At 43.8% G+C, this 25013-nt stretch overlaps 1 protein-coding gene across 2 annotated transcripts in view; it reads left to right on the top strand.

Moving 5' to 3' along the window:
- Window positions 1-25013, top strand: part of ASZ1 (ankyrin repeat, SAM and basic leucine zipper domain containing 1) — a 71140-nt gene that overhangs the window by 27349 nt on the left and 18778 nt on the right. For both annotated transcript variants that reach the window (XM_029072770.2, XM_029072771.2), the window contains 3 exons: window positions 18919-19030; window positions 20324-20458; window positions 24727-24851. In XM_029072770.2, coding sequence (XP_028928603.1) covers window positions 18919-19030; window positions 20324-20458; window positions 24727-24851 — 372 coding nt within the window. The remainder of the gene's footprint in view (window positions 1-18918; window positions 19031-20323; window positions 20459-24726; window positions 24852-25013) is intronic.

Here is a 25013-nt window from a genome sequence, read left to right as displayed (position 1 = left end):
TTGTTAAGCGCTTACTATGTGCCAAGCACTGTTCTAAGCACTGGGCTAGATACAAGGAAATCAGGTTGCCCCATGTGGAGCTCAAAGTCTTCATCCCCATTTTACAGATGAGGTAACTGAGGCGCAGAGAAGTTAAGTTACTTGCCCCAGGTCACAGGCTGACACGTGGAGCCCTTTGGAGTCAGGGCTCATGAGTTCGAATCCCAGCTCTGCCACTTGTCGGCTGTGTGACTGTGGGCAAGTCACTTCACTTCTCTGCGCCTCAGTTCCCTCATCTGTAAAATGGGGATTAAGACTGTGAGCCCCACGTGGGACAACCTGATTCCCCTATGTCTACCCCAGCGCTTAGAACAGTGCTCGGCACATAGTAAGCGCTTAACAAATACCAACATTATTATTATTACACGTGGAAGAGGCAGGGGATTAGAACCCATAACCTCTGACTCCCAAGCCTGTGCTTTTTCCAATGAGCCACGCTGCTTCACTTAAATAGGCCTGGAAAGTGTAAGTGGGAGCCCAGAAGGCCTGAAACCTGTCCCTGTTTGGCATCTCTTGGCTGTTGGGCATCTGCCTGTTCTTCACCTCAGTCCCTTTCCTTCCTGACTTGAGGGACTTTCTGTCAAGCAGATACTGGGGCCATGTTAATCTAAGCATTGATCCTCTCCCATCTTGATTACTCTATCAGCCTCCTTGCTGACCTCCCCACCGCCTGTCTCTTCCCCCACTCCAGTTCATACTTCACTCTGCTGCCTGGGTCATTTTTCTGCTAAAGCCTAAATGCCGTGCTTCACCCCTCCTCAAGCACCTCCAGTTGTTGACCATCCGCCTCCGCATCAGACAGAATCTCCTTACCATTAGGTTTAAAGCACTCTATCATCTTGCCCCCCACCCCCTCACCTCACCTTGCTACTCTCCTCCTACACCCCAGCCCACGCACTTGGCTCCTATACTGCCAACCTTCTCACCGTACTTTGATCTCGTTTATCTCACCCGACCTCACCCACTTCCTGCCTCTGGCTAGGAATGCTCTTCATCTTCAAGAGAGCCTTATTGAAGGCACATCTCCTCCAAGAGGCCTTCCATGACTAAGCCCTCTTTTCCTTTTCTCCCATTCCCTTCTGCGTTGCACTGACCTGCTCCCTTTATTCATCCCTCCCTCCCAGCCCTACAGCACTTATGTACATATCCATAATTTCTTTATATTAATGTCTGTCTTTCCCTCTAGACTGTAAGCTCACTGTGGGCAGGGAATGTGTCTACTGTATTGTTATGTTGTACTCTCCCAAGTGCTTAGTACAGTGCTCTGCCTACAGTAAGTGCTCAGTAAATGTTATTGATTGATGAATGGGCCATGCATTGGAGCTGGTGGGTGAGCCTGGCTTTTGCTGCCATTTTCCCTCTACCATGTTGCCCCGCCTCCTCTTCCTGCCTGTTCACTTATCCCCTGGGACTCTGCTCCCATCTCTACTGCCATTGTTTTGTTTTTCTGAGATCCTTAAAAGGTTCTGGAGCAGGCCTCGTTCTCATCTGTCCCGGTGACATTTCCAGCCACTTTGAAAGCAGAGAAGCCAAAATAGTGATGGCGTTGGCCCTTTTAGCCAGACAAGTGGAGCAGGAAGAGGGGGAGACTGGTGAAGCTGGCACAGAGATGATAGAGAAGCAGTAGAGCTAAGGAGGTGGCCAGAGCAGAGTCACTAACAAAACAGGTCAAACCGGGCCCCGACCAACGGCCAGAGAGGCAGTGAGAAGTCACCCCTGAAGGATCTTCCCAGAGGCCTAGAACTGTGGCCTTGAGGAATCGTTAGAAGCCCACACTTGGGACCTCAGTGTGCTAGTTTACTTGGTGAAATAATAAATATTTTGTTTGGTTTTACTTGAGAAAGTATCAACTCTTGGGCTTAGATTATTAACTAATGCAAAGTGCTTTTTAAGAAAGCCACTCATGTGGTCCTCTTAGATTGTTATTGCTCTTTAGTATTTAAATATTAGAGTTACTGTTTAACGTTGGCTGTCAATCATTATTTCAAGGTTGTTTTAGCTTGATTGCTTTACTTCCTCCTAATCCACAAAGATTAATGAGGAATTTTTGTCTTTTTTTTAAAATAAGGAATTTCCTTAAAATCAGGATAACTAATTAACTATAAACTTTTGATAAACTCTTTGAAACAGAAAAATGCTAACATAAGCTTTGGGGACTTTGAAAAGTAAAGGTAGTCCTCAGATGACACAGTTGAAACACAATTCAGTATTATTTTTGTTCAAAGGAGCAATGTTATAAGTAGAGGATTGGTTCTTCGATGGGTTGCCAAACCAAGGTCGGGGACCCTGTGTTTGCCAAAATTTTTCAGAATTGTGTATTTCACTGTAGATGAATAATATAGTTACACAAATGTGTCAATGACATTTACTGACTGTAAGCTCCTTGAGGGTAGAGATTGTGTCTACCAACTCTCTTGTAATGTACTCTCCCAGGCGCTTAGTAGAAATGCTCTGCACACAGTGTACATTCAATGCCGATGACTGATTGATTGATTCATTGGGCGTAAAATGGAGATGGCATCCCTCTCTGCTAACTCTGCAGCAGTCGGGTAACTCCCGTCAGCTCCTGCTGCATCCACCTTCATCTTGATACTTCTTGATCAAGATGATCTTGATACTTCTTGATCAGAGAAGCAGCGTGGCGCAGTGGAAAGAGCATGGGCTTTGGAGTCAGGGCTCATGAGTTCGAATCCCAGCTCTGCCACTTGTCAGCTGTGTGACTGTGGGCAAGTCACTTAACTTCTCTGTGCCTCAGTTCCCTCATCTGTAAAAGGGGGATGAAGACTGTGAGCCCCACGTGGGACAACCTGATTCCCCTGTGTTTACCCCAGCGCTTAGAACAGTGCTCTGCACATAGTAAGCGCTTAACAAATACCAACATTATTATTATTATTATTCTTCCCCTCTTATGACTTGTAATTGTGTTTGCATTTCAGTGAATCAGTGGCATTTACCGAGAAATATGTTAGAGAAGTAGGGTGGCTCAGTGGAAAGAGCCTGGGCTTGGGAGTCAGCGGTCATGGGTTTGAATCCCAGCTCTGCCACTTGTCAGCTGTGTGACTGTGGGCAAGTCACTTCACTTCTCTGGGCCTCAGTTCCCTCATCTGTAAAATGGGGATGAAGACTGTGAGCCTCACGTGGGACAAGCTGATTACCCTGTATCTACTCCAGCGCTTAGAACAGTGCTCTGCACATAGTAAGCGCTTAACAAATACCAACATTATTATTAGAGAAGCAGCGTGGTTCAGTGGAAAGAGCCCAGCCTTGAGAGTCAGAGGTCATGGGTTCTAATCCCAACTTTGCCACTTGTCAGATGTGTGACTTTGGGCAAGTCACTTAACTTCTCTGCGCCTCAGTTCCCTCATCTGTAAATGGGGATTAAGACCGTGAGCCCCATGTGGGACAACCTGATTACCTTGTATCCCCCCAGCGCTTAGAACAGTGCTTGGTACATAGTAAGCGCTTAAATGATATCATCAGTATTATTATTATTATTATTGTTATTATTATTATTGCATGCATACTGTGTGAAGAGCACTATACTAAGGCCTTGGTCGTTTAGATGAAGAGGAAGGGACAGATCTTGGAAATGTTGTGTAGGAAAATCTGACAGGATTTGGCAATAGTCTGAATATGGGGGTTGAAAGAGAGGGAGGGTGTCAAGAATAAGACTGGAATTATGGGCTCCAGAGACTTGGGGGAGGAAAGAGTTGTCAACTGTGAGGGAAAAAGTAGATGGAGAAGGGGATTTGTGAGGAGTTCAGTTTTAGAGCAGCAGTGTGGCCTACTAGAAAGAGCACAGGCCTGGGAGTTGGAGGACCTGGGCTCTAATTCTGACTGCCACTTGCCTGCTGTGTGACCTTGGGCAAGTCATTTAAGTGTTCCGAACCTTAGTTTCCTCATCTGGAAATTGTAAGGGGAGAGGGGAGGGCAATACCTGTCATGTCTTTCTTATACTGTGATTCCCACGTGGGGCACAGATTATATCCATTATACTTGTGTATGCCCCAGGGCTTCACAAATACCACAGTTATTATTATGATGTCATTATTTAGACACTGAAACAGATTGTGAACATGCGTGCAGTGTCAGCCATATTACTACAGCCTGAGTTATTCTTAATGCAGTATTGGCAGTTAGAGCCAAGGATACTAGAGGGAAAGTTAAGGGTACTGATGGGATAAAGTTGAAGAGTATTAGATGATTAGAGAGTTTTAGGGGACATTACCTTCTCGTTGAATAGTATACTTTGGTGTTTCTTCTTTGCACCGATGCACCCTCTAGACTATAAGCTCACTATAGGCAAGGAACATGTCTACCAACTGTCGCAAGCATTTAGTTCACCGCTCTGCACACTAGTACTTCGGTTGATTGATATTCTGAAATACTGTTGAAAACTATTCAGATTATATTATACTCCTTTTCCATTCCACCCTAACCTTTTTTTTTTCACCCCTGACAAGTTAGATGAGATCCTTCATTAGCTTAATTCTCTCAAAGATTCATGTAACTTCACTTTGTAGCCGTCAAGAGACGGGGGATAGAATTATGCCTGGGAATTCCAAATGGTGGTATGATTTGTAAACTGATCAAGAAAATATTGCTCAGATATCTAACTGTAAATTTCAGAGCACGTATAAGTGGCATACTCTGTAGCGTTAGCACATACCCATAAAGTTCAAGAAAAAAGTTTGTCTTTCTTTTTGTATCTATAGACCCAATTGGCAAATGAGTACAATTATTGAAAAAGCTTTTTCACCCTATTATAGGAAATATGATTTTTCCTTTAATTTTTTCTGGTCCCAAACATTTTTTGGGACCATTTTTGAAAATTTTTCAAAAATATTTTGAATTTTTTTATCTTCTTTTACATGATAGGAAAAATTGTGGGTTTTGGATCTCAGTTTATGCTACTTCTAGGACATGTGAAACTGAAGATAGTTTCAAACTAAAGAAAAAGAATTTGAATGCTGTGCACCTAAAACCTCCAGGATCTATATAAAAAAAGGCCCGCACCATTTAAGATAATATATATATCCAATACCTTAAATGAGAGGAGATATTCATGAAAAGATTAGGCATGTGTGTTATACAAAAGTATGAGGAAATTACATCTGTGGATATTTTTCTTCTTCAAATCTAACGTTTTGTTTTCATTTGAGTTTTTTTTGTTCCCTGGGGTGCTTGCAATTATACAATCAGGTTTAGAGATTTTTTTCACCTTGATTCCTTGATTAATATATAGTTTTCCCTTTGAGTAATGGTGTGGTATTTTATTTTTAACAAAATATTTATTGCCATTGATAAGATTGCAGTAAGCAAATAGCTGCATTTTCAAGGCCTCCACTTTTATCATTGTGTGATTGTCAGCTTTGTCAAGTGATATTACGTATTTTTATAATGGAAAGACGTCTGGGAAAATGTGTTTCATTTCTGATCGTAAAATTTGTCATAAATGTTCCTAGAGTAGGGGTGTACTGATGTATGATGATTAACTGTGGATTGCAGTGGTTTTATCAGACAGCCCAAAATAAAGTTGTGCCTTATACTTTATTTCTGACTGCAGTTGGATATGCTTAATGTGTTTAGAGGTTTTGCCTTTGAAGACTTAGTGTAAAATGAAGGCAGAAATCATAAAATTTAAGTAAGCCTCTACCAGAATTAGGTAATTTAGAAATCGCCTGTAATGTTCATATCTTGTGTGATTTATGTACCTAGAGTGCTCTTTAGCTCTTAGAACTCAATCTGTTATCTCTCAGTACTCAGACATCATCTACTGCTCTCTGGATGTTCTGGGGTAGATGTCAGAAACATTAATGAGAATTTCCACTCTTCCACTTCTTGAACCATGTCCATTCCTTAAGAAGGTTCTTTGAGTGTTCTGGTATTATTAGTGAATTTTATGATGAGACTAGTCATATTCAACATTAATAGCCATCAGTATTGCTCACGCTAAGATTGCACACACTCAGATTCTCACTATTATTTCATTACAGAATTACAGTTCACATACTTTTAAGTGAGCTATGAAATGCAGAAATGGCAATTGTTCTTGAGACTGTTCTAGGTAAGACAGAATTTTAATTGACACATTTTGATGGATGGTGAGAAATTCTCATAAGCATCCTTTGCCAAGATTTGAAGCTGATAGTGTACTGAGGATACTCTACATTATTTATAAGTGTAAGCATTATTTGGTCTACATAATGGGGACATGCTAACTAGATGCTTTTTGCAGAAAATAATTTGTCTTCCTCAACCATTTCCCTCACTTTGCTCACCATTTTAGTTTTCAGCACATCACTTATTTTCTAGTTTATGCTTCTTTACAGTTGCGTTGCTGTTGTACGGCATCTGTGATAGGGGATGTCAAGATTGAAGATTTCACATTTTGAAACCTCGGTTACAAATCAAAACTACCCCCTTCCCAGACCAGGGTAGTTAAACGTCAGTCACGAAATTGGTTATTGTTTTGAATGCTCATGGGTGACTATCTCAGCTAGAAGTTTTGATGCATTTTAGAAATTACAGTCCTGAACCTCAATTGATTCCAGTCTAATAGGAGAGAGCACAAGCAGCGGTGTGCAGGAAAGAACAAAGGATCCAGAATGGGGGTAAGAAGGAGGCAAGTTTTGTCAGAAGGTGATCCCTAGGGAAGGGCAGGGAAGAACATCAGCACATAAAGAATCTTAATAATGGAATCTCCCATCAGGAGCAGTGGACAAGCCTCAGCCCTGAGACTTGAGGATTGTGAACGTGTTGAAAGAAACTGATTCAAGCACTAGTGTTTTGCTCACTTTCACTCACACTGCCAACCCTGCCAATGATGTTCCCACGAGGGCACAAATAGAGCAAGCAAAAAGGCGTGCTGGATATAAACCATTGCCAAGTACCCAAAGGTTTTTACGTTCAGAACCCACTTATGGCTGAAGTGACCACAGTTAATGGCTGATATTGTCCATAGCTGTAGTACCTGACAGATCATTTTCTCAGTAGGCATCTCATCCTCACTGTCCTCGTCAGCCGGCTTTTTGTTGGGATTGCTACTGATCCTGGCTGTGGAATCCCTGCACCACTGGTGGCGGAGCCCCATCGTGATGGCAGGAGCAGGAGTGAACTCCTGGTCTCCTGATGCCCAACTCAGTGTGCTAGACCAAGAGCAGGGCGCAAATCATGAATCTCGCTTCCTAAGATTGCATGGGGACTGGTAAGAAGCCACTCGATATGAGAAGCGGCATGGCCTAGTGGATAGAACACGATCTTGGGAATCAAAAGGACCTGGGTTCTAATCCCGGCTCCGCCACTTGTCTGCTGTGTGACCTTGGGCGAGTCACTTCACTTCTCTGTGCCTCAGTTACCTCATCTGTAAAATGGGGATTGAGACTGTGAGCCCCAGTTGGGACGGAGACAGTGTCCAACCTGATTTATTTGTATCTACTCCAGCACTTAGAACAGTGCTGGCCACACAGTAAGCGCTTAACAACTACTACTATCATCATCATTATTATGGTTAAAAGCAATGTAATTAAAATTTTTAATACCCTGTGAAAAGTTGATAATTCCCATGGATCCTTTTTCTACACATGGTCCAGCCTTGATTCTCCATACTAATGGAGAAGAATTTCATTGTGGAACAAACTTTTTTGTCGTAAAAATACTTTTCTCACCCATGAATTGCAAAATTAATGAATTGGGCTGTGTGTCTGATACGTAGTCTTTGAAGCAAGGCTCGTGAACAGAGTAAACTGCCCAGATGGCAAGCAATGAAGCGAGAATAAACACGCATAAAAGGTTTTCAACAAGATGGATGATCAGCTCCTGATCATTAGGTCCTGTAATTGTAGCCTTGGTAAAATATGAAACTTTTTTGAGCTAAGTGAAGGTAAAAAAACATTTTTTTCAGTTTTAAAATTTGCTCCCCTTTTTTGTCCTTTAAAAGCTAAGCACCCTTCACAAAAGGGACGACTCTTTTGAAAGGCTCTTGGATACCTCATCCAAGAAAGCTAGTGAATATGTACATTTTCAACTAAACTTGTTTTCTGATCAGTTTGGTTTTATATAGGAAATTATCACACTACAGTAGCTGTTTTCAGAATGTTAAAGGTGCAAGAAAGTGTCTTCTCTCTGTCATGATAAACAGTTCTTAGATCCACAGAAAATTTCTCAATTGCTTCTCATCTTACACCTGTACAACTGTTACGGTACTGGTTCTTCTCTATCTTCCTTTTGTTTAACTAACTAAAAGTGTTTGGGTTTTTTTAAGAGTATTTTTTTTTTGAGTTGAGAGAAATCGCAAGTCTTGTCCCTTCTTTCTGTTCTATTGCTCAAATGACCCCACTGATCTGAATTGAAAGATTTTTAAGATTCTCCCTTCCTCTAGACTGTAATCAGGGAACGTGTCTACCAACTCTGTTATATTGTACTCTTCTCAAGTGGTCGGGACCTAGTAAGTTCGCAATAAATGCGATTGGGTAACTTAAAGACTTCATTTTGGCACTAAGCATAAAGGAAGCATCTTTTTTTTTAATGACTACACTTCACAGTAATTAATTGAGCAGAACCGATATTACCAACAGACTCTTTTGCCTTTAGCTCAGAAAGTGGCAGAGAGTTCATTATGATTTCTATAATTGTCATTCAGAATCAGCACCTGTTTAATTGTTGTGAATTTCCTTTTTTCTCCCTGTCCTTGACTTCCCCCTAGTGGAACCCTTAAGCTGAGGACGAGCCAGCAGGCAAGCGTAAGAGAGTCAACAGTAGAGTTTACTTACTATTGAGAAGTCACTGAATAAAGGCTCAATCAAAGTACTTTCCAGAGCTTTTAAAAATGGAAATTAGGAGCAAAACCCTTAAGAAACACTGTAGAGTTAAGAAAAGAGCTGGAGCGGTTATCCTCATTTTTTAGCTGGAAAGAGCACAGGATTGTGAATGAAGAAACCTGGGTCCTGTCTAGTCCTGGCTCCACCACTTGCCTGCTGTGTGACCTTGGGAAGTCACATAACTTCTTGATGTCTCAATTTCCTTATCTATAAAATGGGGATAAATTACCTGTTCTCCCTTCCTCTTGGAATGTGATCCCCCATGTGGGGTGGGAGTTACATCTAATTTGATCATCTCGATTCTACCCTAGTTTTTAGAACAGTGCTGGGATCATAATAAGCACGTAATAAAAATACCATCTTTATTATTGCTATCGATGGAAAAGGAATGGATTGGTTGAGTGACTGTAACTGCAACTAAGGAGCACATTGGTGCAGACCAGAGAACAACCCCCTCCAGGCATTCCAACTCTCAGTGCAGAGCTCTAAACTCACTAAATCAATGATTCACAACCACCTGAATGCTCTAAAGAGGCTAAACTGGACCCATGCAATTAAGGCAATTCCACCTCTTTTTTTCTTCCCCATATTTTTTGGAGTTGTAAAGTTACCCCTCATCCATTTAAGTCATCGAAATGCAAGCCGAATTAAAACAGCAGTGATTTAAAAAAATAAAAGCTGACCACATAAACTAAACACATGAATAACCATTCCTTCTTAGGCAGACCACTTTGGAGTGAATATTTTTTCCTCTTGTCCTGAAAGTTAGTAGGCTGGGGCTGTATCGAGTCCCTGGCAAGCAGAGAGTTCTCTCCCAATAATCAACTAACCAAAAATACCCCCAAACTGGGCACTGCAGTGTGAATTAGAGAACCTATAGCTCGGGCCGATTTATCTTAGTTAAGTATAAGGAAAGAGGTCATGTTGAAAATCATCAGATTCAAGATATATAGGACTTAATAGAATTAAAGCCAAACCCCTGTTATTTTACTCAGAGCAGGTTGGGCACAATAATAGAACCTGAAACACAAACACAATATCATTATTATTAAGTGCCTTTGAGTCATTTCCGATTGATAGCAACTCTATGGATATACTTTCTCCAGAATGTACTGTCCTCTGCCTTAATCCACAGCCTAAGGGTTCTTCCCTTATCGTTCTTATGGTCTCTATCCATCTAGCTGCCAGTCATATGGTTTCTATCGTCTAGCTGCCAGTCTGCCTCTTCCACATTTTCCCTGGACTTTTCCTAGTGTTAGCGTCCTCTCCAGAGAATTAGTCCTCCTGATTGTGTCTAAAATACGTTAATCTAAGTCGAGTTATTTGGCCTTCCAAAGACTACTCTGGTTTAATTTGCTATGTTGTTCTCTAATAATTTGAAGTTTCTCAGTTGTTGCCTTCTGCATTGATTGGAGGCTTCTTGGTGGTTTCCAAGAGTAGCCCCATCCATCATCCAATGACATTTATTGAGCATTTACTGTGTGCAGAGCACTGTACTATGTGCTTGGGAGAGTACGATACAAAGGAGTTGGTAGTCACGTTCCCTGACCACAGCGAGCTTACAATCCAAATGGGGAGACAGACAGTAATTCAATCTCTGTTCCATGAGGAACAGTCTAGAAGTTGCAAAGGCACAAATGACTAGAACATGGACCACTTGTGAATGAAGAAGCAGCCTCCTCTGTGTAATTCCATCTGCAAAGAGGCGACTCTGGTCCCAACAGTCCCCCGGAGGCTTTAGGAACAGCAGGGAACCTAGGAGAATCCAGAGAGAGGAACCTTAGTCGCCATGGCTGTGTTTCTCCTTTCAGATGAGGGACCCAAGTTACTCCTTCCAAGTTTTCTAAACAATGCCAGCCTAACTTCCATTTGGTTTGGATCAATGGGTGGTGCACTGTGCAAAGAATGGTGAAAAGGAAATATACAGAATCTGTTTCCTCCCTCTGCTCCAACTTCTCCACCTCCCAGCCCCAACAACAATCATGCCCCAGGGTTCGTATCCGTCCCCCGCCCCCCACCCATCCCCGTCCCCATCCCCATCCCGTTCCCCCACCCCCCCGTCCACTTTCACCCAACTCCATGGTAAAATAGCTGAGGTAAAAGCACTTCTTTAGGAGTGTGAATCCCTGACCCAAAACAGGACTTGTCCACTGCTGTTTGCAGTTTGATGAAAGTCTTGGGGTCTTGGTTGTCATCTCTGGGATGCCAACTTCTCTGATGCCTGCTTGAAGTTACCCCAGTTGAACTTGACACCCTTCGAAGTATTGTCAAAAACACCGTATCTGTTGCTTCTGAAAGCCATTTTTTAAAGTGATCACAACACTTCATATATGAGAAGCATGATTCTATATAGATCCTTTTTTTAATTCCTCCTTAACGTTTGTGCTGTCAACGAACGAGGTTTCAAAAGTCCACAGTTGGGGGGTTGAGAAGGGATGACCTAATGTCTGTTTGTTTTATGATACTTGTTAAGCACTTTCTATGTGGCAGGCACTGTACTAACTACTGGGATAAATACAAGATAATCAGGTTGGACACAGTCCCTGTCCACATGGGGCTCAAAGTCTTATCTAGGGAGAGATTGTCTTTTGAAATTGGCTCAATCTGGTTGGATTTTTTTCTCTCTCCCCTCCCTTCCCTCTTCCCCCCACCCCCCAGCCCTTCTCCATGATTATCTATCCCTTTCCCATTTCTCTCCCTGACCCTGGTTTTAATTTTGAGCCTCTCCAGTACTGTCCGAAGCAGTATTCATTTATCTGTCCCAGCACTTTTATTTCATTGCTCTGCACATTGTAAGTGCTTAATAAATGTTGCTATCGATCATTGTCACTGCCAAACCCTGGAAGTGTCTGACTCACCAGGCAGAAACGTTGCTCATTAAGCCATTTAATGGGATGTAAATCAAAGTAAGATGTGTATGTATTGTGTTGTGAAGTCTGAAGTCTAAGAAATGCAAGACACAGACCACCACCCAAGCAAAACAAACTTTGCTTAGTCCAGAAGCCCGTCGTCAGGTAAACTCACACTTCAAGGGTGGGATCATGTCTACTAACCATATTGTACTCTCCCAAGCGCTTAGTAGAGTGCTCTGCACAAAGTAGGTGCTCAGTAGATCCCATTGATCGCTTCCACAACTCCCCTGAAGGGTGAAAAGGGCTCCTACTCATCAAGGATATATTGAGAACTCTTAAAAGATCCCAGCTACATTCAAGCAAAATTAAAGTCAGGAAGAAGGCTATAGCCTGTTGCAGGAAGAGCAAGTGTCTACCAACTCTACTTTATTGTACTCTTCCGAGCACTCAGTACAGTGTTCTACAGTAGTAATGTTGAATAAATATGAATGAATGATAATGCCCTTGTACCAGGTAGGATTTTGACAGCTTTGGGAACATCCCAGCTTCATCTTATTGAGCACTTACTGTGTACTAAGTATCGTAGAGAATACAGTACACTAGAGTTGGTAAACATGATCCAGCCCTCAAGGAACTTACAATCTGTTGGAGGAGACAGGCATAAATGAATTACAGAGAGGGGAAACAGAGAGTATTAACATATATGCTGGGTTTGGGCATCCAAGTACTTAAAGGTGATGTGGAGTTGGGGTGGGAGAGAAACAAAGTGCTGAATGGTTGCAGACCCACGTGTATAGATGATGCAGAAGGGATGATATATTGTTAGGGAAATGAGGAGTTAGGGAAGGAGTTTTAAGAGGTGTGATTTTAGTAGTAGGTCTTGGAAGGTGGGGAGAGTGGTGGTGTGTCAGATATGAAGGGGAAGGAAGTTCCAGGTTAGAGGAGGACATGAGCAAGGGCGTAACGACGAGGCATACGAGATCGAGGTACAGTGAGCTGCTGGCATTAGAGGATTTAAGTGTGCAGGCTGTGTTGAGGTGGGAGATTCACGAGGCTAGGGAGCAGCGAGGCCTAGTGGACAAAGCACGAGCCCTGGGAGTCAAAAGGCCCGTGTTGTGCCACTTCACTTGCCTGCAGTGTGACCTAGGACAAGCCACCTAACTTATCTGTGCCTCATTTCCTCAACTGTAAAATGGGGATTCAATACCTCTTCTCCCTCCTATTTAGACTGTAAGCCCCTTGTGGGACAGGGATTTTGTCCAACCTGATTGACTTGTACGAAGCAGTTAACGAATACCATAAAAAAAAAGGAAGAGGGTCAGAAGGGGAGAGCTAATTGAGTGCTTTAAAGCCAAAAAGAAAGGAAAAACAAGTCAGAAGGGGAGAGCTAATTGAGTGCTTTAAAGCCCATAATAAAGAGTTTCTGTTTGATGCAGTTTCTAATTCTTATCAAGGTGTGTATATCACCTCCTACGGTATCTTGCATAATGAATCGTGCCATAAGCAGAATTGCAACTGAAAAAGTGTAACCAACAAACTAATAGAACGCAGGAAGCATGTCAAACTTCCTTGATGAGGCCACCAGAGAACTTAATTCTGCTGGAATTTGCATGATTTAATTTGTTGCTTGCCTGAAGATTACTTTGCCTATATAAGTTATATATTATGGGTGTATCCTGAGCAAAAGACAACTATCATTGTTTTTAGCTTACTCTTGAAAGCCAGATGAGTGTCTGGAAGCCAGCTGACGCGAAAGAGTTCCGGAGAAAATAACACTATTGACGCAAGAAGTGTCCAAAGCTATAGAGATAAGGATAGTGCTGTTTAGATTTTAGCCAGTGTGTAAGCATTTGTAAAATAGTTTAATAAGAGGAAGGAAAAAAAAAACCAAATTCCGATGTTCAAAGTCAATAGAGATCATTTCTGCCTCCAAACTTTTAGTGCCTGGATTACATTGCAGTTCAAACCGAAATATGAGGTAATTTATAAGCTGTTTCTGGCTCTAGTTTATCAATCCACTAACAAATACATGTCGAAGGCCAGAGCAAATATAATAGCCTTGGGCTATTTTCCCCATCAACAGACTACATTGGCACTCCTTTCAGTGTAGTAAAGGACATAGTCCCAGGACAGTAAGCTCCTCAAGCAAGGCCATCTGCTTCCTCACCATATTGTACTCCCAAAAATGGATGTTAGAACAGGTGAGTGATTGTGTTTCAAGTCAGGGGATGAAGCTGCAGAGGATTCATCATTACCTTATCCGGCTTCTTGGCCATTTTCTGTCTGAAGAAACCAACTCCTGGTCCATCTCCTTAACTCTCCCTTCAAACACATGGTGATATCCCTTAGTGAATGTGAGACACCTCTGTAATCCAAAGGTTCTCTAGAACCTTGGTACCCTTTGCTTGGGGGTTACGTTTGTCCGTTTTACCACAGTCTCACTTTGAAATTTGCCTAAAGGATATCTCCACTTGGATGTCCTGCCAGCACCTCAAGCTCGACTTGTCTAAAATGGGATAATTCATTTTTACCCCTAAACCCAATCCTCCCCCAACTCTGCCATCTTTCGACATTACAAGTGAGGGAAGAGTCCAGATAATGCCAGGCGGTCGGCTTCAGAGATGGGGAGGATGGTGGTGATGTCAAATGTGATGGAAAAGTTAGGTGCAGGAGAGGAGTTGAAAAGGAAAATGAGGAAGTCAGTTTGGGACATATTGAGATGAGTGCTGGCGAGAAGATATCCATGTAGATGTTTTTTGGAGGCAGGAGGAAATGCAGCAGGGTGGAGAAGGGGACAGCTTTGAGGCAAGTGAGATAGATTTGGGACTCATCTGCTATAGAGGTAGTAGTTGGCTTGGGCAGGGGCGAGTGTAAAGTGAGAAAAGACTCAAGGGACACTCAGTTAAGGATGTGGGAGGCAGAGGTAAGAATTGTCTAAAGAGCCTGAAAATGACTGTCCAGGAAGATGATCACTGTTCTAAGCTCTGGGTTTCTCTTTGTTGCAGAGAGGAACAGGTAAACATTGGAGGTTTTTGAGGAGTGGGGAGTCATAGACTAAACATTTTTAGTGTAATGATTCAGGCAGCAATGTGAAATATGGACTGGAGTGGAAAGAGGCTGGGAGGTCAGCAAGAAGGCTGATGCAGTAGTCCAACCTGATTAACTTGTCTCTACCTCAGCACTGAGAACAGTTCCTGACACATAGTTAAGCGCTTAACAAATATCATAAACAAAACGAGGAGTGACAGGCTAAGTGATAAGTGATGGAGAGATAGAATTGGGATTCCTCCGTGTAGAGATGATAGTTGACGCCTTGAGGTCGAATGAGTTTTCCAAGAGAGTGGGTGTAGATGAAGACTACGGTGCCTTTGACACTGTCGACCATCCCCTCCTCCTCCACACCTTATCTCACCTTGGCTTCACGGACTCTGTCCTCTCCTGGTTCTCCTCTTATCTCTCTGGCCGGTCATTCTCGGTCTCCTTCGCAGGCGCCCCCTCCCCCTCCCATCCTTTAACTGTTGGAGTTCCTCGGGGGTCAGTTCTTGACCCTCTTCTGTTCTCCATTTACACTCACTCCCTCGGTGAACTCATTCGCTCTCACGGCTTTGACTACCATCTCTACGCAGATGACACGCAGATCTACATCTCTGCCCCTGTCCTCTCCCCCTCCCTTCAGGCTCGCATCTCCTTCTGCCTCCAGGACGGCTCCACCTGGATGTCTGCCCGCCACCTAAAACTCAACATGAGCAAGACTGAGCTCCTCATCTTCCCTCCCAAGCCCGGTCCTCTCCCAGACTTCCCTGTCACCGTGGATGGTACTACCATCCTTCCCGTCTCTCAGGCCCACAACCTCGGTGTCATCCTTGACTCGTCTCTCTCGTTCACCCCACACATCCGATCCGTTACCGAGACCTGCCGGTCTCACCTTTACAATATCGCCAAGATCCGCCCTTTCCTCTCCACCCAAACGGCTACCTTACTGCTACGGGCTCTCGTTATATCCCGGCTAGACTACCGTGTCAGCCTTCTCTCTGATCTCCCTTCCTCCTCTCTCACCCCGCTCCGGTCTATTCTTCACTCTGCTGCCCGGCTCATCTTCCTGCAGAAACGTTCTGGGCCTGTCACTCCCCTTCTTAAACACCTCCAGTGGTTGCCTATCGACCTCCGCTCCAAACAAAAACTCCTCACTCTAGGTTTCGAGGTGCTCCATCACCTTACCCCTTCCTACCTCTCCTCCCTTCTCTCTTTCTACCGCCCACCCCGCACGCTCTGCTCCTCCGCCACCCACCTCCTCACCGTCCCTCGGTCTCGCCCATCCCGCCGTCGACCCCTGGGCCACGTCCTCCCGCAATCCTGCCCACCCTCCTCACCTCCGTCAATCTAATTCTCTTCCCCTCTTCAAATCCCTACTTAAAGCTCACCTCCTCCAAGAGGCCTTCGCAGACTGAGCTCCCCCCTTTTTCCCTCTGCTCCGGCTCTACCCCCCCCGCTTCACCTCTCTGCCGCTAAACCCTCTTCTCCCCCCTTTCCCTCTCCTCCTCCCCCTCTCCCGTCCCACCCCCTCAGCACCGTACTCATCCGCTCAACTGTATCTATCTTCATCACCCTATTTATTTTGTTTATTTTGTTTAATGAGATGTACATCACCCTGATTCTATTTATTTGCCATTGTTTTTACGAGATGTTCTTCCCCTTGACTCTATTTATTGCCATTGTTCTTGTCTGCCTGTCTCCCCCGATTAGACTGTAAGCCCGTCAAAGGGCAGGGACTGTCGCTGTTGCCAACTTGTACATTCCAAGCACTTAGTACAGTGCTCTGCACATAGTAAGCACTCAGTAAATATTATTGAATGAATGAACGAATGAAGACTAGAAGGGGATCCAGCTGAGTGACGATGGATGGAATTGAAAGCACAAAGGGAAGAAGTAGATTCTGAAAACAAGCAGGAGAGCTCCTTTGAGAGATGCCTGGGAAATATGAGAGTTGACCTTGAAGGAGTTGGAGAGGTGGTTAAGGACACTCATGCGGAGTAATTTCAATTTCATCCACAGAGTAATTGGCGAGATGGGAGCGGCAGGAACACTGGAGGCTTCAGAAGGGAATTTAACAGCTGGAATAATCTGTGGGGGCAGTGATCAGGGGAATGGGAGATAAGTGGTATTGCAGTGGGGAAGAAAGGGCAGAATTTTCTAACAATTAAGGATGAATTGAAAGCGACATCAACGTTGAAGGTTCCTGACACAATCAGGCCAAGCGGATACCTGAAAATTAGCTGGCTAACATGGGCGACAAAGAACGTACCGGCTGCCAAACCCAACCCCCTGTTGGATCCAGATACTACCGCTTGTCGTTGGCAAATCACTGAACTCATAAATGAGTCCTACACATAAGAAATCCCCAAAATCTCTGTTGGCCCTTTGCATTGTGCTGCACCTTTGTCTGCCTATGGGTTCATTGCACCAAATGGCCCAAAGGGAACACAGCTGCTAGGGAAGAGAAACTACAAGTGATGCTCCACAGATCGCTAGGGCTGTAATCGGTTCCTTTGTGCTGGTCGTCAGGACCGAGACGTGTCAACATTCCTGAGGAGAAACTCCAGCACAGACCTTTAACTTGGTAGGAAGTTTGATTCCCCACTGTCACCCCTCCGTCTTCCAGGCAGCCGAAAGCCACGTTGACCTTTCTGCTTCTGCTTTCCACCTCTTTGTAGAGATCAAAGGACAGTATACTGCTTCGGTATCATAATTCAGTGGCGGCATTAAGTTGTGTGTTGTTTTGCAATCAAAACTTTTTTAGTGCTTCCCAGATGTAGATCGGTCAATACTTTTAGGTTACTTCAAATTTTTTTTTGTCACTTCATGTCACTGTGCTGATTCTTTAGTGTGATTTATAATCATTTGCATGCCTGTGTGTGTGTGTGTGTGCGCGCGCGCGCACCTGCCACAATTCCTGATCCACTATCTCATAGACTTATGAAGATGCTCTTAGCCTTCTGAGCCGGAAGAGTTTCCCAGTGGATTGGAAATCTGCTTTGAAGCCAGTTTGGTGATCTTACGTTGCATCTTCAGGCAACTGGTCGACCAGAACTGGGCCTACCTAACAGCCTGGCTTCACTGCCACAGTGAAGGAGAAATGACAGAACCTCTCCTTCAACTCTGACTCGGGCTATCATTCGATCACGGGGGAGCTGAATGAGCTTGGTGAATTTCTTAGGATGGCAAAATGTGTTTAGAAATGTCCAGAACTCTGGACTGTTGCATGTGTGAAATACTTTTTGTAAAATAAGTGAACACAGTAGAGAGATCTTAGCATTGCTCTATGCAATATGATATATATTATAAATTATTTATATTAATATCAGTCTCCCCATCTAGACTATAAGCCCATTGTGGACAGGGACCATGTCTACAAACTCTGTATTGACCTCTCCCAAGTACTTAGTATAGTGCTCTGCACTCAGTAAGCACTCAGTAAGTGCTACTGATGTTGATATATCTTTCCCCTATGTGTCATGCAGTACAGATCATATCTGCTGTGTTGTAGTTAGGCCTGAGGCCACACTGATATTCACAAAGTGCATAGCTTGTTTGTCTTTTTCAGAAGGAGGTTCAGAAGGGCTCCGACTAGAATCTTGTCTGCAACGGAAAGCGGGGAGATTCCCCTGTTGTATTCACTGCCAGCTCTCTGTAAAACGAGACTGCTTTTCAAGTTCTGAGAACTGTGTACTTACAATTTTAGGATTTTTCCCAAGGGTGAACCTGAGTGAACCTTGGTTTGAGAGTATTGCTTCCAAAATTATCAGTGAAGTTACAGACCTTGGATGAAAGTAATGTATAATAGTAATGATGCAATAAACGCTTAACAAATACCACCATCATTACTATTATACATTACTGGCTGGATTTTACAGAGGGCTTTGTAGCAGGGTTCTTTTTCTCAAATAGCTACATGACATTTCACTAGAGGGTGCTATACAAACACTTATCGTACAATATATTGAAATATAGTGAAAAATCTCATCCTCTTGCTGGAGATTTTTGTATTTTAAAATGTACTGTTGGAAGCACTACTTTTTTCCACTCTGCCATGTTAAAGATAGTAATGCAGAAGCTTCAATAATTGAAAACAAGAAGCTGCTAAGCAGAAGCAGTAATTACCATCCCATCAAAAATGTTGTGGGGTTTTGGGGGTTTTTTTCCCCCTCCAGGAAACGCATGTCTCCACTGATGTATGCAGCTCGAGAAGGTCATTCTCAGTTGGTGGCTCTTCTCGTTGGACACGGAGCAGAGATAAATGCCCAAGACGATAACGGGTATACAGTAAGTTCCAGTTTATTTTGTAATAGTAAATATTTCTACTCTCACAAGGTTGATTTCATGTAGTAATTTCTATCCCAATGACTCGAGATCTGATAAAAACGAGAGGTTAGAGGCAGGAGAGGTCTAGTTGAGGAACCTTCCTGGAAATGAAGAAACGGCAGTAAAGATCAAAAGGAAACGAGAGATTTGCTCAGTATGGCTCTCCTCGGGGCAACCTGTCTCTTGCTGTAGGCAGACCGAAACATGAAAAATTACTTCACAGGAGACAGTCTCGCACTTTGAAGAAAAGACATTAAATGAATTGCCATCAGTTTTCTTATGAAGCAGGGATTACATTCTCAGAGAACCCCTCTGTAGAGTACTTCCGCCTTGACCAGCACCACGCACATGATCACAACTGTTTTTCCTACTATCACATCACTTTGTATCCAGATTTATTCTGTCAGAACATTCCCCCAACCTGCAATAGCATATATCCTATAGTAGTGTAAACAGGACGCGTGGTCCCGAAGTTGCTCAGTATTTTGTGACATTTTTATTGTAAAGTATGGATGCCACTGTCTTTGTGGCTAATACTTGAGAAATAACCTTATTTTCGGCATATTTTCATGATAGGTGTGAGTCAGTGGGCTTTATCGAGTGTTTACCTTGTGCAGAGCACTGTACTAAGCACTTGAGAGAGTACAGTACAGTAAGAGTTGGAAGATGATAGCCCTGCCCTCAAGGAGTTTACAATGTAGTAGAGGAGGCAGAATTGAAATTATGGTTGGGGAAGGAGAAGAATCTACGGGTATATACATAAGTGCTGTGAGACTGAGGATGGGGTGAGTGTCAAAATGCTTAGAGGAAGAAGGGAGAATAGGGTGGGGAAGAGAGAGGTTATTAATTGGTACAGACCCAAGTGCATAGGTGGTGCAGAAGAGAGGGAGAATAGGGTGGGGAAATGAGAGGTTAGGAAGGCCTCTTGGAGGTGGTGTGATTTTAGTAAGCCTGGAAGGTGGGGAGAGAGGTAATCTGTTGGAGATGAAGGGGGAGGAGTTCATTCAGTCATATTTATTGAGCACCATGTGCAAAGGACTATACTAAGCACCTGGGTGAGCACAATATAACAGTGAACAGAGGCAGGAGGGAGGACATGAGCAGAGGGTAGACTGCGAGGGAGCTCGAGTTCACTAAGGTATAAAATGACTACATAGTTGAATTATTACGTTGTCCCAATTACTGTAGTTGAAATTTTTTTTTTAGTCCTTTAAAGCTGTTTTTTGTTTACCAATAAAATTATGTTTTATACAGGCTCTTGCATGGGCAGCTCGTCATGGTCATAAAACTACGGTTTTAAAGTTGCTTGAACTTGGAGCTGATAAAACTCTACAAACCCAAGATGGAAAGACACCAGCAGAGATTGCTAAAAGAAATAAACACCCAGAGGTATGATTCCTTCCACCGGGCCTAACTTTCTGAGAGGGGTGGGAGAGTGTTTTGGTACATGAAATTAGCATCTGTAAAATGTTTTAGTTAACTCAGCCATTTTATGAGGTTTCATAAATGAAGTAAATTAAATAGTCTTGTTTAGTACTAGAGTGTTTAAATGTTGTGGGTTTTCCCCCCTCAAAATAATCAGGAACCTCATACTTGAGTTTTCCACTTGAGGAATTTGATGTTTATCGTGGAGAGATGTGTGTTTTGCAGAATTTTAGATTGTAAAGTGATAGAGCGTCTTATTTTTTCCTGTTCTTCAACCTTTCCCTCCCACCCTCCCACCCCTTGCCCCAGATACGTTCAAGGACAGAACTCAGCAGACCTCTACCTTCTCATCTTTTTAAAGTCCCACTGGGGTTGAGAGGCTCCTTTGTTATTCCCCAAGTTGCACTACTCAGCAATATCCGTACCATCTTCTGTAGCTTTTTCTGCCCACACATTCTGTAGGTGAGAGGGATCAGGCTGCGAGGAGCTTGTATGAGCTGGGCTCCGTACATGTCCCAAGCTTTATGTGGCCAGTTCAGGCAGGAACCCCCAGACCCAGCCAGAGTCAGGCAATCTCCCATAAATTACCCAGGAGAGGAGTAACGTCTGCTGCCTTGTCTTTTTTTTATGCCGTCGAGTCGTTTCCGACCCACGGCGACTCCTTGGATGCATCTCTCTCAGAATACCCTCCCCAATCTGCAGTCGTTGTGGTAGTGTATCCATAGAGTTTCCTTGGTAAAATATGGAGGATGTTTACCGTTGCCTCCTTTGGCTCTGCTGCCTTAGGAGTCTTCGAATTCATACCTTCCACTCCTTTGCAGTTGAGCTGAATAAAGAAAGCTAGCCACCCCTCCTTCCCCCCCGCCCCAACCTTCCTTCATCCTCCAGTGTGCCCTGTCCCTTCCTTCCTCCCCAGCTGGCATTCCAAGGCTAACTGTATCCCGGCGTGGCTCAGTGGAAAGAGCACGGGCTTTGGAGTCAGAGGTCATGGGTTCGAATGCCGGCTCAGCCACCTGTCAGCTGTGTGACTTTGGGCAAGTCACTTAACTTCTCGGTGCCTCAGTTACCTCATCTGTAAAATGGGGATTAAGACTGTGAGCCCCACGTGGGACAACCTGATTCCCCTGTGTCTACCCCAGCGCTTAGAACAGTGCTCGGCACATAGTAAGCGCTTAACAAATACCAACATTATTATTATTATTATTATTAGATTTTAACCCTGCCACCAGTCCTCCAGCATCCCCACTCCACTCTTTTTTTTCCTCTGCAGCTTCAGCATGAGAGATCCTGCTGCCACCGCAGACCTTAAGTGACCACTCCTCCCCCCACCCCTCCCACACACATACACCTCCCGCCCCCCGCCCCCTCCCACACAAGTGAGACTAAATAGGGCAGAACAGGGAATAGTAAGCAGTGGAGGTAGCTGAGGAGGAAAATTGGGGCAGCGTAGAGTCTTAAATCTCTTCTGCTTTCCCCTTAACTCCCTCCCACCTTTACCTCCCTCCTAGTTTGAGTCTCCTCCAATCCCAATACCTGATTGTATTGAATCTACCCCAGCATTTAAGGGCATAGAAAATGCTTCATAAATACCACAGTTATCATTATCCTGAGCTCCCTTCTCTTTCTCCGTCACCCATTGCCATCCTCCCAATTCACCTGGTCCCTGGTCCCTGACCTTTCTGCCCCAAAAAGAGAGAACTACTAGGCCCAAAAAGAGCTGGGCGTAGAGGCCCAGCAAGGAGGGCACCTTCATGAAGCTGCCAAAAACCCAGTTACAACTGCATATCCATAAGAGAAGAACACGAATGGGGAGACGGAGGAGCCAGGTCAGGCACCAGAGAGGAATGGAGAGGCCAGGCTAGCAAGGACAGGGCAGTGCTTCTTCCCAGGCCAATTCTCCAAAGGTGAATTTGCTTCCAGTCCGCTGAGGCAGAACCCTTCCTCGGCTCGACCGTCTCCCTGCAGCTGGAGAACCAAGCCCTGAGAGACAGACAGAGAGAGGGAGGGAGAAGAAGAAGAATGCTAAATGCGTATTTAAATGACGTTTTGAGTTTTGACCCGAGTTCTGCAAGAGATAAAGCCAAAAGCCAAGACCGTCTCCCGGGGGACGGCTTGAAGTACCCCCTGCAAACATTGGCCCGTCTGGGCTTGGGCGAGGCCAGCATTGAGCCCCCAAAGTCCAGCTCGCGCAGGGCTCTCCGCCAAGGGCTGTCAACTGCTGCAGCATATTGGGATTACATTAGCAAATTGCTGGCATTACTGAAAACTTTCAGCTTGTCTCCTAAATTTGAAGAATTCAGATGAACAAGCTATAGTTTCATCGGGGTAATTACTTCAATGGGCTTATTGTTTGATTAGTTGCTGCTTGAAAAACCCTTCCAGCCTGACAGTTGAGCAGTATCTGAGGAGCAAGAGATATAGCGAGACATCAGTTACAGAAGGGAGACTCGAGCTGAGTCTTCACGATTTGTTCAGAACGTTTTGGTCTAGGTAGAAGAACATTATTTCAAAGAAAAGCAGCTCCAGCCTACTCTACCTTGGATCACTGAAGCGTTAGATTCCCCGGAAATCAGATTCATTCCCATAAATAGGAGGAGTTTTTATAGGCTGTGGGTATGCATGGGCACACAGAGAAGCAACGTGGCCTAGTGGATAAAGGATAGAACTCTGGGAGACAGGAGATCTGGGTTCTACTCCCATCTCTATCTCTTTCCTATGCTCTGACCTTGGACAAGTCACTTCACATCCCTGTGCCTCAATTTGCTCATCTGTAAAGTGGGGATAAAATACACGTTCTCCCTCCCTCTTAGGCTGCGAGCCCATGCAGGGCGGGGACTGTATCATTTCTGATTGTATTGTTTCCACCCTGGCACGTAGTACAGGGCCAGGCACATAGTAAGTACTTAACAAATAGCACACTTAATATTATGCATGCAGACGCCTCTCTCCATCCTTCTGTATGTATTTAAAAGTGAAAGTGTCACCAAGTGCTTGGGATGGTTGGGGTTTTGGAAGGTGGGAGAGGTGATGGGGGAGGGAAGACCACTTTTTGTTCCTTTAAGTGCTTTGAAGCACTAAACCTTCTCTCAACATGAATGTATTCTCCCCAACTGCAAGCGCTCTCTCTCTCTCTCTCTCGCTCTCTCTCTCTGTTTCTCTCTTTCTCTCTCCCCACCCGCTGGGGCCACTCTCCAGATACTTCCTCCCAAGCGCTGAAGCCATACCCACCTATACAGGAGCAGAGGGTTTGGTGAAGATGTCGGGGAAAGGAGGGGGCTGGAGCCACTTGCCTCCAGGTTCCATGACCTCAATTTCTCCCTTCCCCAAAGTGCTGCAGGAGTGGAGGACAAATGAAGGAGTGCGGTCTTGGTAAACTGTAGAACATTGGGAATTTCGCTATTTCGTCGACCAGATGAAGGCGGAGAGACCATTGTCTCTTTCCCCCTTTAGACTATAAGCTCCTTGTGAGTAGGGAATGTGCCCTCTTATATTGTTGTGTTGTACTCTCCCAAGTGCTTAGTATGGTGCTCTGTACATGGTAAATGCTCAATAAATTAAATTGATTGCTTAATACAGTGCTCTCCGCACACAGTAAGCCCTCAATAAATGGCATTGATTGCTTGCCACCCAGCACTCATTTAGCTGTTTCGATGTCCACCCTCCCTAGATTGTGAGCTTCTTGTGGAAAAGGATTATCTCTCATTCATTTTGTAAAAATTTCACGTGCCAACCTCACAGGGTTTCAGTTTCTGAAAGTCCCTGTGGCTTGGCAAAACAAAAAGCTACCATGAGGCACCATTTAAGTTCAAGTGGGTGAAATACTAAAAAGTGTGTACCAGTGAAAAATAGGATCAGCCATATAAGACTGCACTAAGCATCCTAAATGTAGTCATACGGGAAGATAATGAGAAAGCAGTCCATGTGTGAAAACTGTTTTATTGCTTTTAATACTCCACTTAAAATTAGCTTGTTTTAATGATGTACAGGTTACCAAAACCATCACAATAACTTCATTGTTAAGTTTCAGAGCCGTGAGCAATAACACTTAATATGCACACTGTGTAATGAATTCCATTTTACAACAACGATGAAGGCAGTGTGGGGGGGCTAGAAGGATAATGGGATTCCACCTCCTCTTTGGGCTTTAAATTCAGTGTGAATGGAATTAGAATGGCTTTTTTATGTCTACATATGCAAATATAAATTTATACATTTTATTTTTACGTTTCCAGCTTTTCAGTATGCTCTCTTTGACCTTGAATCCTTTGCATGGGAAATTCCAAAATATAACTAAAGAAGAGAATATATGCAAATTTTTGATAACAGACTCTGAAAAGAGCAGAGATCATGGATTTAGGTAATGTATTATGCAATCTTAGTTCATAAATATTTTTAACTGTGAATAAACATTTAATGTGCATCTCTGTAATATGCAGCCTATTTAAGAGGCCTCATTTGAAGTTTTCAGAAGCGTATAGCTCAAATATATACAAATGTCCCACTTCCGTCCACATTATCC

Source organism: Ornithorhynchus anatinus, chromosome 10 (genome assembly GCF_004115215.2).
Source record: "Ornithorhynchus anatinus isolate Pmale09 chromosome 10, mOrnAna1.pri.v4, whole genome shotgun sequence".
NCBI classification, from domain to species: Eukaryota; Metazoa; Chordata; class Mammalia; order Monotremata; family Ornithorhynchidae; genus Ornithorhynchus; species Ornithorhynchus anatinus.
This window is presented reverse-complemented; position numbering and strand designations above follow the sequence as displayed.